Source organism: Podarcis bocagei, assembly GCF_964188305.1.
Source record: "Podarcis bocagei genome assembly, chromosome: 6".
Classification (NCBI taxonomy): domain Eukaryota; kingdom Metazoa; phylum Chordata; class Lepidosauria; order Squamata; family Lacertidae; genus Podarcis; species Podarcis bocagei.
This window is the reverse complement of record NC_138130.1, coordinates 98,433,153-98,446,069: the sequence shown is the minus strand read 5'-3', so window position 1 is coordinate 98,446,069 and position 12,917 is coordinate 98,433,153. Positions and strand designations below refer to the sequence as shown.

The 12,917-nt window shown below is 46.6% G+C and overlaps 1 protein-coding gene across 1 annotated transcript in view; it reads right to left on the bottom strand.

Annotated features, from left to right (window-relative positions):
• The window catches only part of GAB2 (GRB2 associated binding protein 2), a 148,110-nt gene extending 135,408 nt beyond the window's left edge, over nucleotides 1–12,702 (bottom strand). Inside the window, exon 1 of the mRNA XM_081197367.1 lies at nucleotides 12,092–12,702. Within this exon, the coding sequence (XP_081053493.1) occupies nucleotides 12,092–12,175 (84 nt within the window). The 5' untranslated portion in view covers nucleotides 12,176–12,702. The remainder of the gene's footprint in view (nucleotides 1–12,091) is intronic.
• Between the last annotated feature and the right edge of the window lie 215 nt (nucleotides 12,703–12,917).

Sequence of the window (12,917 nt, the reverse complement as noted above, 5' to 3'; positions counted from 1 at the left end):
GGTATTTGACCCCAGTAAAGCTAGGAAAGATGTATAAAACTGTCGATAATAGTTGTTGGAGATGCAAAGAGAAGATTGGGACCTTTTTCCACATTTGGTGGACCTGCAAGGCAGTGAAGGATTTCTGGGGAAAGATCTATGATGAACTGAAAAAAATTTTTAAATATAATTTCCCCAAGATACCTGAGTTGTTTCTTTTAGGTATGATTGGGGAGGAAATAAAAAAACCAGATCAAACCTTTTTCCAATATGCGACAGCTGCGGCGAGAATTCTAATTGCATAAAAATGGAAATCCCCTGATATGCCTACGACCGGAGAGTGGCAAGTGAAATTATATCAATACATAGAATTAGCGAGATTAACACAGAAATTAAGGCAAAATAATTCTACGAAACTTAAAGATGAATGGAAGAAATTTTTAATTTATGTTGAGAACAATATGGGTATTAGTAATACAATAGCAGAAGATAATTAACACCGTCGATGTCAAATACTACTGTAAGCTCTACTGTAAATATTATTTAATGATTGTGTAATCCGGGACCAAGTTGAACGGAAGTCTATCTTTTTCTACTGTTTTTTCTCCTTTGCTTTTCTTGTTCTTTTTTCTTTTTTCTGAGTATTTTTTCTTTTTTGTAATTTTCTTTTTTTTTGCTTGTTTTTTCTTCTTACCTTTTAATGATGTGTATATATGTACCTGAAGTTTGACGTGTAATGTGAATCTTTTTTCTAATAAAAATAAAATAAAAATTAAAAAAAAAAGAAAACAAATAACCTCCGGGAGGGGGGAAGAGATTCACACCACCAAAAAAAAAAGAAAAGAAAGAAAGAAAGAAATATACGAATTATTTGAAGAGCAACTGTAATCAACAAATTACATTAGTAGTTTTGTGAGGAGAAATATATGAAATATTGCAAAGAAGAGAAAGAAGAGAGATACTAGTTATGAGATTTAAATGTAATAGTGAAAATAAGAAGTGTAAATTAAGTAGATTGGAAAATTTTCAGATGTGATTGATGGAAGTCAAAAAAAATTGTATAAGATGTAAAAGTACATTTAATTATTGCTGGAAATGATATGTTGAAAAACTAATAAAAAATTTATATAAAAAAGAAAGAAGGAAATTGTCAGGTGTGTTTTGCGACTGGCACGGGTCCAGTTGTGATGACGTAGAGATCTCTGGATGCTAGTTTGACAACCAACATCTATCTCCATCTGGCTGGTTCCTCCAGTTTTCTTAAGCAGGTCAGGAGAAGAGCTTACTCACTGCATTTCTATCCCACTTTTTCCCCCTCCAAAAAAGTACATGGTTCACCCCCCTCCTCAGAGAATGCCTACAACGACCCTGTGAGGTAGGGCCAAGAGGATGTGACTGACTCCAAGGTCACCCCGTGAACTTGATGACCAAGTGGGAATTTGAACCCTGTTCTCCCAGGTCCTAGTCCGACATTCTAACCACTGTACCACACGGGTTTCCTTGAGTACTTCTGCTAAGGGGCAGCTATATAGATTAAGGAGGTAAATAAATATGGGGAAAGCAAAATATCACTTAGAGAAGGATCTGAAATATTTTCCTTGGAGCTTTAAATCGTTTTATTCTGGGTTGTTTTGTCTGATGTTCTAATGTGTTGTAAACCACTTTGAGATTTTGTTCTTTAAAATATAAGGCGGTACAGAAATAAAACTAATAATAATAATAATAATAATAATAATAATGACAATAATAAATGTCACCGCCAAAAGAAAAAAGACCTTCCGTTGTGGCAACCATAACCTAGATTTAAGGTGCCATTTGGCGATTAGCATGTGTATATATTTTTAGATAGATAGATAGTTTATAACGCTGGAATTTGCACTCAAGTCCTGCTAGCGGGCTGAATTCTGCCAGGCCACTGTGAGAACAGGCTGTGGGCCTGATCCACCACTCTTACGCTACTGGGCGATTCATAGTTTTGCAGAAAGGTGTTCCAATATTAATTTGATGCTTTCCTGGCAACATCTCCTTTGGATTTCAGAAAAAGTACACCCACACACGCCTGACTTCCCTGCAAAATAACACGTGCTCAGACATTTTAACAGTTGTCCCTTGGACAGCAGCCACGAGATAAAAAAACTGTATTTGCATAAACCCATCCGTCCTCAGGAAGGTATTTGCATAAAAGTCAACAGAGTGTCATTTTTGCAAACAACTTGACTCCCAAACGTTGACAAGTAATTGTTCCGGGACTGAAGGCTTTCAAACCGAACGTCTTCTCTGTTATTACTGCGTAGTTGAACTCTCTGCCATTTTTTAAAAAGGAAAACACCCACACATGTACGTCTTTTGAAGCCAGCTACGCTTCAACGTGAAACGGCGAAGCAACAGAAAGCATTACAAGTTTGCATCTATGTGCAAAGGAACGCTACAGCCTTGCTCTGTGTAAATGGGACTACTTGCAGGTAAACATCAGGCTCCCATTGTGGCTTTTGTTCTTCCTATCTCTTTATATCATTTGTAACGCACGGGTGGCGCTGTGGGTTAAACCACAAAGCCTAGGACTTGCTGATCAGAAGGTTGGTGGTTCGAATCCCCACGATGGAGTGAGCTCCCGTTGCTCGGTCCCTGCTCCTGCCAACCTAGCAGTTCAAAAGCACATCAAAGTGCAAGTAGATAAATAGATACAGTGGTGCCCCGCAAGACGAATGCCTCGCAAGACGCAAAACTCGCTAGATGAAAGGGTTTTCCGTTTTTTGAGCTGCTTCGCAAGACGAATTTCCCTATGGGCTTGCTTCGCAAGACGAAAAATGAAAACGTCTTGCAAGTTTGTTTCCTTTTTCTTAACACGGTTAATCCAGTTGCGACTTGACTTCGAGGAGCAACTCATAGAACGCAGTGTGGTAGCCTTTTTTGAGGTTTTTGAAGACTTTGGTGATTTTTGAAGCTTTTCCAAAACTTCTTTTAAACTTTTAAAACTTTTTTGGGGGGTGGATTTTGGGTTGGGGTGTTTGGAATTCAAGGACTTGGTGTTGGGGAGGGGTTTGCAAGAATCTGGAAGCTTGTGTTTTTTTTCTGCATTTTTATGATTTTCTGTGACCATTGGACCACTCTGCTGTTTTTTTAAAAAAAATTCTGGATTTGAATTTCTGTGTGGTGGGTGGCTGGGGGAACAGTTGAGGAGGGGTTTGCAAGAATCTGGAAGCTTCTGTGGTTTTTTTCTGCATTTTTATGATTTTCTGTGACCATTGGACCACTCTGCTGTTTTTTTTAAAAAAAATCTGGATTTGAATTTCTGTGTGGTGGGCGGCTGGGGGAACAGTTGGGGAGGGGGTTCTTCAGCAAGAAGCAAAGAGTGGAAGAGGAAACTTCTTCGAGTTGTCCCCCAGAGTCTTAGAAAATGTACTGTACACTTTGTTGATTTTTAAAGGTTTTTCTGTCATGTTTAGAAACTTAATTTATTGTTCCTTCAATTTTTGAAATGCTCTTTACAGTATGTGTGACTTTAAAGAGCACTTAATAAACTCTTGTTGTACCAAATTTGGCTTTGTTTGGACTTTTTTTGACCATAGGAACGCATTAATTGAATTTCAATGCATTCCTATGGGATTTCGTGCTTCGCAAGACGAAAAATTCGCTAGGCGAAAAAACTTGCGAAACGAATTAATTTCGTCTTGCGAGGCACCACTGTACTACTCTGGCGGGAAGGTAAACAGTGTTTCCATGTACTGCCCTGGTTCACCAGAAGCGGCTTAGTCATGCTGGCCACATGACCCGGAAGCTGTACGCCGGCTCCCTCGGCCAATAAAGCGAGATGAGCGCCGCAACCCCAGAGTCGGTCACGACTGGACCTAATGGTCAGGGGTCCCTTTACCTAATTGGTTATGGGAGCCCCTTCCCAGCTTACTAACCTCCATTTTTGGACTACAACTCCCATCAGCCACAACCAGCTTGGCGGTGTTTACTGGAGCCAATAGGAGTTGCCCCGTCTATAAAACATTAGATTGGGGGAAAGCTGGGCCGCAGAAGGTTTGGGGCAAATGCCACAGTCTGGGGCTCTTTGCTCAGGGACCAGAATGATAAAGGGGATGGAGCAAATCCCATGGGAGGAAAAGTTGCAAAGTTTGGGACTTTTCGGTTCAGAGAGAAGGCTTATCCACACACACACACCCAGCCCCAGAGAAAACCCTTCTTTAGCACTCAACTGGAGGAAACAGCAATTGTGTTTTCTACTGATTGCTGCCTGTTCCGACTGAGAGCTAAAGAGCAGTTTTTCTCAGGGAAAGGAGTGCCCAGATGGAAAAACACCCGGAACTGTGCCCAGAAAACTGCTCAGACCCATGGAAAAGCAGAAGTGTGGGTAAAGGTAAAGGACCCCTGGACGGTTAAGTCCAGTCAAAGACGACTATGGGGTTGCAGCGCTCATCTCACTTTCAGGCCGAGGGAGCCAGTGCTTGTCCACAGACAGTTTTCTGGGTCATGTGGCCAGCAGGACTACAGTGGTACCTCAGGTTACATACGCTTCAGGTTACAGACTCCGCTAACCCAGAAATAGTACCTCGGGTTAAGAACTTTGCTTCAGGTTGAGAACAGAAATCGTGCTCCGGCGATGCGGCGGCAGCAGGAGGCCCCATTAGCTAAAGTGGTGCTTCAGGTTAAGAACAGTTTCAGGTTAAGAACGGGCCTCCAGAACAAATTAAGTACTTAACCCGAGGTACCACTGCAAACCGCTTCTGGTGCAACGGGACACCGTGACGGAAACTGGAGCTCACGGAAATGCCGTTTACCTTCCCACCACAGGAATACCTATTTATCTACTTGCGCTGGTGTGCTTTCGAACTGCTAGGTTGGCAGGAGCTGGGACAGAGCAACAGGAACTCACCCCGTCGTGGGGATTTGAACCGCCGACCTTCTGATCGGCAAGCCCAGGAGGCTCAGTGGTTTAGACCACATCGCCACAACAAACACCCTAAAAGGAGACACGACTGAAGTTTATAAAAAAATTCTGTACGGTACGAAGAATGTGAATGGACAAAAGTGTTTCTCCCCTCTCTCTAGAGAGACATGTGTTGAAGCTGAATGCTGGAAGAGTCAGGGTAGGTAAAAGAAAGTCTTTCTTTGCATACTGCGTTAGTTAAACTATGGCACTTGTTTCCCCAGGAGGTAATGAAGGCCACCAATTTAGATGGATTTGAAACAGATTAGGCAAATTTGGATCTGAAGCACGCTTGTATGCTAGGGGCCGGCCCTATCAATGGGCAGAGTGAGGCGGCTGCCTTAGACAGCCAATCGAGGGTTTCGTGAAAATGGGAGCTGTTAGGAGACCTCTATTCCTCTCCCAGAATGGCCGGACATGCAATCCATCTTCGAAGGGGCCTCTGGGAACTGAAGCTCTGCAAGGGGGTTCCTAACAACTCTCAGCGCCGGTAAGAACCTACAATTCCCAGGATTCTCCAGGGGAAACCATGACTGTTAAAGCGGTATCACAGAGTTTTAAACGTACAGATGGGGTGTTTCCACGTGTAGGATTTGGTGGTGGTGCTGGGCCAGTTGTTGTTCTGCCTCGGGCAGCAAAATATCTTGGTCTGGCCCAACTCTCTGCTAATCACAGAATCGTAGAGTTGGTAGGGGTTTCAGGGTCATCTAGTCCAACCCCCTGCAACGCAGTAATCTCAGCTAAAGCACCCGGTGACCTCAAATCTGTTCTCCTGTTTTGCTTTCCCCCACTCTTTCTGGGGTATGGCCACCATCTCCGCACCTGCAAAAGTTCCCCACAATCTTCCAAGAACGATTCCCAAGGCCTGTCTGTTTATTTCGACGTTTGCAAGGCCCCAGTTGCCGTGAATTTTTTTAAAATAAAAAATCACGTCCGGTCAGCTCTGCTTTTATGGCTTCCAAGCCCCCATTTGATCTCTTCCTGGGCTGTAACAATAGCACTCTGAAAGCCCTTCGCCACTTCAAAGAGTTCGGCGGGCATTAAATAATTAATGCTAATGACAAAAACACGCCATCTCGACCCCTCCTTCCCCAAAGTAAAGGAACAAGTTGATCCACGGCTGCAGGCTGCCCGTCAGAGGTGCAAAGGTCTCTTAGAATAAAGAGAAAGAAAGCGAAAGCGGCGAAGGAAGAGATCAAAGGATACGAGGAGGAGTGGGCGAAAACACCTTGCTGCAAAAATCACAGGAGCGGCAAGGGCAAGGAATGGCCATTAATCTGCTTGCCTAGAGAGGTGCGAGAAGCCATTTAGTCCTGCTCACTCCCAGGCCACCAGACCAGGGCGTTGACTTCCATCACCGGCTAGCCAAGGTGAGCTTCGCTCATTTCACTAATGCATCTAATTCTTGGAAGAGGCCTTAACGAAGGATAAAACCCAGCTAAGGCCCTCGCTCACCTTCCAGCCCATCTGGGGGCTGCAACGTACCCATCTCACAGGTTTTATCCTGAAGTTTGTAAATATGTGAATGTTAGAGCTGGGAGATATTTCGCTGTACAGTGGTGCCTCGCAAGACGAAAAGAATCCGTTCTGTGATTCTCTTCGTCTAGCGGTTTTTTCGTCTTGCGAAGCAAGCCCATTGACGGATTAGCGGATTAGCGCTATTAGCGTCTTTTAGCGGCTTATCTGCTGATCGGATCAGCTGATAAGCGGCTTAGCGGCTTAGAAAAAGGGGGGGGAACCAGCAGGAACTCGCAAGACATTGTCGTCTTGCGAAGCAAGCCCATAGGAAATTCGTTTTGCGAAGCACCTCCAAAACGGAAAACTCTTTCGTCTAGCGAGTTTTCCGTCTTGCGAGGCATTCGTCTTGCGGGGCACCACTGTATCATCCAAAACCGGTTCAAAGTCCATATCGGGGTATCGGTTTCATCATTTTCTGACCTGCCAAGATGTCGCAAATCATGACATGTGTGCCCTATGCCAAAACCAAAATTTGGGGAAAACCCTGAAGCCAGCTGATGCTTCCTGCAGCCCTTGTTAACTGTGCTGACTCAGCTCACCGCAACCTCCTACAGGAGGAAGCAAATTGCCAGCCAAAATCACGATGCGGGACAAATTGTGAAGCCGGCCAATGCCTCTACGGAGCTCCATCCTTATTTCAGGTATCCTAATATATCACAATGTTTAGCTGGCGGATATATCGCAATGTTGTAGTATAAACACCGACAACTGGGAAACACTGGCCTGCGGCCGCTCCAATTCGAGAACAGCCTTTACTGAAGGTGTCATGGGCTTTGAAGACACTCAAACGCAGGACGAAAGGGAGAAACGTGCTAGGAGGAAGGCAGGTTTGGCAGATCCACACCGTGATCAACTCCCGCCCGGGAACCAATGTCCCCACTGTGGAAGGACGTGTGGATCCAGAATTGACCTCCATAGTCACTTACGGACTAAATGTTAAAACCATGTTTACGGAAAACAATCTTATATGGCTACGAGTGATTATCAAAAAATAAGATATCGCAATGTTGAACACCAGATATTGAGATGTTCACCTCTTCCGTCCTTATTTCAGACATCATGATACACCACAATGTTTAGCTGGTGGTGATATGAATTCCATCACCCCTGTGTGCCCCTTTCCCCACTCTGTAATCCCCTTTTTAAAGTGTGGCTGTGGGATGTGATACATAAGGAGCAGTCAAGTACAACATTCCTTATTTTCCTAGAGTGGACATGCGGGGGAATGTTTGGTGCAGCCAGTCGAAAGCTTCCTGTTTCCTCCTGGCTGGGACATACTTCCTTTGCATGTGACTAGAGGGGGCCTGACCTTACCTGTCCAGGTAACAAAAATACAAGGCACACTGCACACCCTCTCTTTTTGACTTCCTCCGTCGTTGGAGCAGCTTTTTTAGCTAGAGATGCTCTGTTGGCTTCCAGCCAACAGAGGACACTGAGATTATCTCCATATGGCAGTGATGGCCAAACCTGGCCCTCCAGCTGTTTTTAGGATTACAATTCCCATCATCCCTGACCACCGCTCCTGTTAGCTAGGGATGATGGGAGTTGTAGTCCCCAAACAGCTGGAGGGCCAGGTTTGGCCATCACTGCCATATGGGATAGATCCACATGAATATACTTTGTAACTACGTCTGCCTTCAGAGATTACAATGTGCTCTGCCAGATGTAAGTAAACTTCTTTCATTGACTGACTCCCTCTCGCTGTTCTGGCTTCTGGGATAGCTGCGCAGCCTGCATTCACTCCATAAGACGCACACACATTTCCCCTTACATTTTAGGAGGGAAAAAGTAAGTCTTATAGAGCAAAAAATACGGTAGTTTGTTACTGGTATGAGCTTTCATGTGCATGCACAATCTGAAGGAATCTGAAGAAGTGTGCATGCACACGAAAGCTCATACCAATAACAAACTTAGTTAATCTCTAAGGTGCTACTGGAAGGAATTTTTTTATTATTTTGTTTTGCTCACCATACAGGCATAGTCAGCCTGCAGACTTGTGTCAAGGAATGACAATTCTGGCAGTTTCAGATCCGTTTTCTAACAAACCCCAGAATTTAGCAGCACAGCCGGCTATGCATCTTGACTAACAGCATCAGAGACTTAGCAATTTCATCCATCACCTGGTGCAATTTCGCCGTCAGCGGAGGAGAGCTGTGGCAGCCAAGAGTTGCAGACTTTGCAGACGGCCTGAGTCATAATCCCTCAGCTTGAGGCCAGTTCCAGATCCCGTGCAGGGATGGGGAGAGAGAGGGAGAAGGAACTGGGGTTCTTTGCCCCTTGCTCCATTTATCATGAGAATAGGGCCGGTACTTTAGCATTGTATTTATTTATTTTTATAAAAAAATTATTGGTTTTTCACAATTTATATAAACACAGACAATACACAATACAAACATGCAAACACAAAAACAAACATGTATAGTTTCATATCCTTTTTTTTCTTAAAACTTATTTCACCGACCTCCCCATACCTCCCCTTTCTGCATTCCAATTCCTAAATTTATTTCAGCAAATCCTCCCCCTTAATTTTATCTAATTGTCTAATTATTTCCTTTTCTTTCCTTTTACTTAATCTTTACAGCTGTAATCCACTTACTTTTTATAACCATAACATTTTAGCACTCATTAATTTTACAGTATTTCTTAAGGTAAATTTTAAATTTCTTCCAGTTTTCTTCCGCCGTCTCTTTCCCCTGGTCCCGGATTCTGCCAGTCATCTCAGCCAAAGCCACTTTAGCATTGTATAGCAACACAGAAAATGCCCTCAGAAACACTAAGAGGAATTGACTCAACAAGGAATTCTTCACAAACAAGCAATGACAAATATCTAACGGCTCCTCACACATACTGGAGCACATGGCTTAACGACGCGGCTATACTACAATATGTCCACTGTCTGCTGTTTAATTTGTGTGCATACACAAACATAGAGGCCTCCATTTTGGAGGGATGGGCGGGAAATGACTCCCGAAATCACCATTGCTCAAAATCCCACAAAAGCTGACCACCTCTAGAGCAGCATGCTGGATTTTTGCTTGACAGACAGCTGTCGAGAGACAGAAATGGCAAGCTTTTTTCTATGTCAAAGGCGGGGACAAACAAACACAAAGTCTGTTTTTTGTGCATGTGTTTTTTGTTCTCTCTCCCACAGGGGTGGGAGAACCCATAGCCCTCCCAAAGGGCTATATAGCTCAGCAGCACTGAGCATGAGACTCTTAAAGCCAGAGTCGTGGGTTCGAGGTTCACGTTGGGCAAAAAAAATTCCTTGATTGCAAGCAGTTGGGTAGATGACCCTCAAGTTGAGCTTTTTTTGGAAACATTACAGGGGGCAGGAAGACCTGCAGGTATATAAATTCCACAAATCGAATCAAATCTCGGTTAATTTGTGCACTTTGAATGCTTTTCTAAAAAAAAAGGGGGGGAGTCCACGACCAGAAAGAGGAGGAGTATCAGGAAGAGTGGATTAAATTTAATGATTATTTAGTTAAATATGTTATGTTGAATTAACTGAAAACAGCTTGCGGATACTTAATTGGCTTAGGATTTTATTTATGTTAAGTGATGAATTAATATCTTTAATTTCATAACGTGAAGATTTAAGGATGTTAATGTTTAAGTTAAATTTTATAAGAATTGTGATTTGGAAAACCGTTAAAAGGATACGCAGTGAAATTCAACCAAGGGGAAGCAAGGAAGTCACTTAACAAAGTTAGTAAGTGTAATTTCCAATAAGGCTATGATTTATGTTTGTTTTTCTTATGTATTTGTTTGTTTATAATATTGTGAAAACCAATAAAAAATTTTTTTGAAAAAAGTATATTAAAAAATGGGGACCCCATTCTCCCTATGAGGTGGGATGCTTAAAGCAGGCCCCCCAAACTTGGCCCTCCAGCTGTTTCGGGACTACAACTCCCATCATCCCTAGCTAACAGGGCCAGTGGTCAGGGATGATGGGAGTTGTAGTCCCAAAACAGCTGGAGGGCCGAGTTTGGGGATGCCTGCGTCGCCACGCCGCTTTAAATCAGCAATGTCAGACGGGGCGGGCCGATGGAACCGGGTTCCTACAGCGCGAACCCGGCCGCGCGCGTTCCCAGCCGAGGCCGCCAGGGGGCGCGCAGAGGCGGGCCGAGGCGGAGGCGCGCCCGCAGCAGCCAGACGCTCCCGGAGCGCTCCAGCCCCAACAGCGAAAACAAGCCGCCGCCGCCTCCGCCCCTCCCAGTCCGCACCTGTAGCAGCCGGAGCAGCGCAGCCGGGAACAGGCCGAGCCGCTCTCCGCCCAGGTGGCGGCTGCTGCTGCTGCCCAGGCCAACCTTGGCGACGACGCCCAGCCAGCGCCGCTTGGATCCGCAGCTCCGCCCTGAGATCCGGAGTCACTCCGGAGCGGCGTGGGAAGGGATGCTTCCACGCGCGCTCGCCTTTGCCCCCCTCTCCCCTCTCCCCCCTCGTCTGTCGTCCAATTGTTTCGTTTTTATAAGTCCCTCTCGAAATTTATTTTAAAAGTCTAGCCAGGCAAGCGTTGTGTGTGTTTAACAGCTGTTCTTACGCACCCGGATCCAACCCTGATCCGAATTCGCACCTTTGGAAGTGACCTCGAAAGCAGAGACGGAAAGGGACCAGATGAATTGGTGGGGGAAGGAGAAACCGCCGAAAATCATTGTGATGATATACAAACATCCTACTTAGAAACACACCCCTACACCGGATTAAAAGCTGGGCAAAATCGAAGCCATACCCCCCCCCGCGATCTACTGGGGTGCGATCCAGCGAAGGCGCGCAGCACCGACTTTTAGGAAACAATGCTGGGTTGATTTGCTCCCCGCACCTGCTTTTCTCCGCGGAGAAACGGGTGTGATCTGCGGGAAGGAACCGGGAGGAAGGCTGGCTTTCCGAACTGATCCCAAACCAGTCTCTCTCTCTCTCTCGTCCTTTCTCTTGTTTGGGACCGGGGCTCATGACAGCTTGCACGGGACACGATCGATCCCGTCTGCACAACCAACTCCAGCGACGCGGCTCGCCCCCCTCCTCGATCATTTTCACCGCTAGCTAACCTTCAACTAAGGACAAGCTATTGGGGCGGCGGCGAGGCGCGCAGGGGGGGGATCCATGCTTGCACCGAGATTTTGCAACTGCACACACACACACACACACTCCTGGACTTTGCAATTACACGTACACAATCCGGGACGTTGCGATGACACACAACCCTGAGCTTTGCAATTGACACACACAATTCTGGACGTGCAACTTTGCATTCCCCCCCCCCTTCCCAAAACAAACTAGGACTTTGTAGCTACACAAACACACAAAATGCTGGACGTTGCAATTATGGACACACAATCCCAAGACCTAGCAGTCACACATTGCTAGGGCTTTGTAGCTACACATGCACAATCCTGGACTTTTGCGAACCACACGCACAAACAAACCAGGACTTTGCAATTGCGCACGCCCATCCAAACAATTCTGGATGTTGCAATTGTAGACACACAAACACAATCCTGGACTCCCGCTTGGGCACAGCCCCAGATCGGCCTCTCCCGGTTTCTCTCTCTCTCTCTCTCTCTCTCTCTCTCTCTCTCTCTCTCACACACACACACACACACACACACACACTCCTTGTCCGTTTGTTCCCAACCACCCCGCTTCCTCCTCCGGACTTACGTATCTCCTCAACTTCTTCTCCGGCGGCGATTTGCGCAGCCAGCCCGAGCAGACCACCTCTCCGCCGCCTCCGGCTCCGCTCATGTTGCGCGGGGGCGCACAGGGGCGCTGGCCGCCTGCTCCGGGAGCTCAGCGCCGAGTGGCCCGCGGCCGGGTCGCCTCCTCCTCCCTGCCTCCTTTTGGCCCTCTCTGGGCTGCGCCTTCGCCCGCCTGCTCCGGCTCACAATGGCCATTCAATGGCCCTCGCCATCTCCCGATCGCCCTTTGCGCGCTGTGCGCCTCCGCCCGCAGCGCAAAAGAGCCATCCGTCCCCGGCGGCTGCTCCCCGGGCCGCCTCCTTCTCCATCCCCGGACCACAGTGGCGCTTCTGTCTCTGCCGGCTGGCTGTTGTCCTCCTCCTTCGCCTTTCCTGGGGAGGGAAGAGTTCCCCTTCCTGCTTCCCTTCCCGGAGAGGGGAGAGCAGGGAGCGAGAGATGATGCTGCGAGCGAGCGCCCTTGCTCTCCCTTTCTCTCTCTCTCGTGCGCGCTCCCCGACCGACCCCTTGGGCGGCTCGGCAAGCAGGAAACTCCTCGCCGCCTCTGGAGCTCGCTCTCCCCACCCTCTCCAAGCGCACCCCGCCTACCTGGCAGGCTGGCCAAAAACGCACTTGTTTGGAAACAGAGCGCCTTGCCAAAAAAGGCCGAGCGGAGTCGCCTGGCTGTTGCCGCGGTGATCGGTGACGCGTGGGAAAAGAGCCACAGCGGCATTAAGGATGATCATCATCAAAATAATAAATAAAATAATAATAATAAACATTTGATCAGTGATGCTGGGAAGGGCATCATT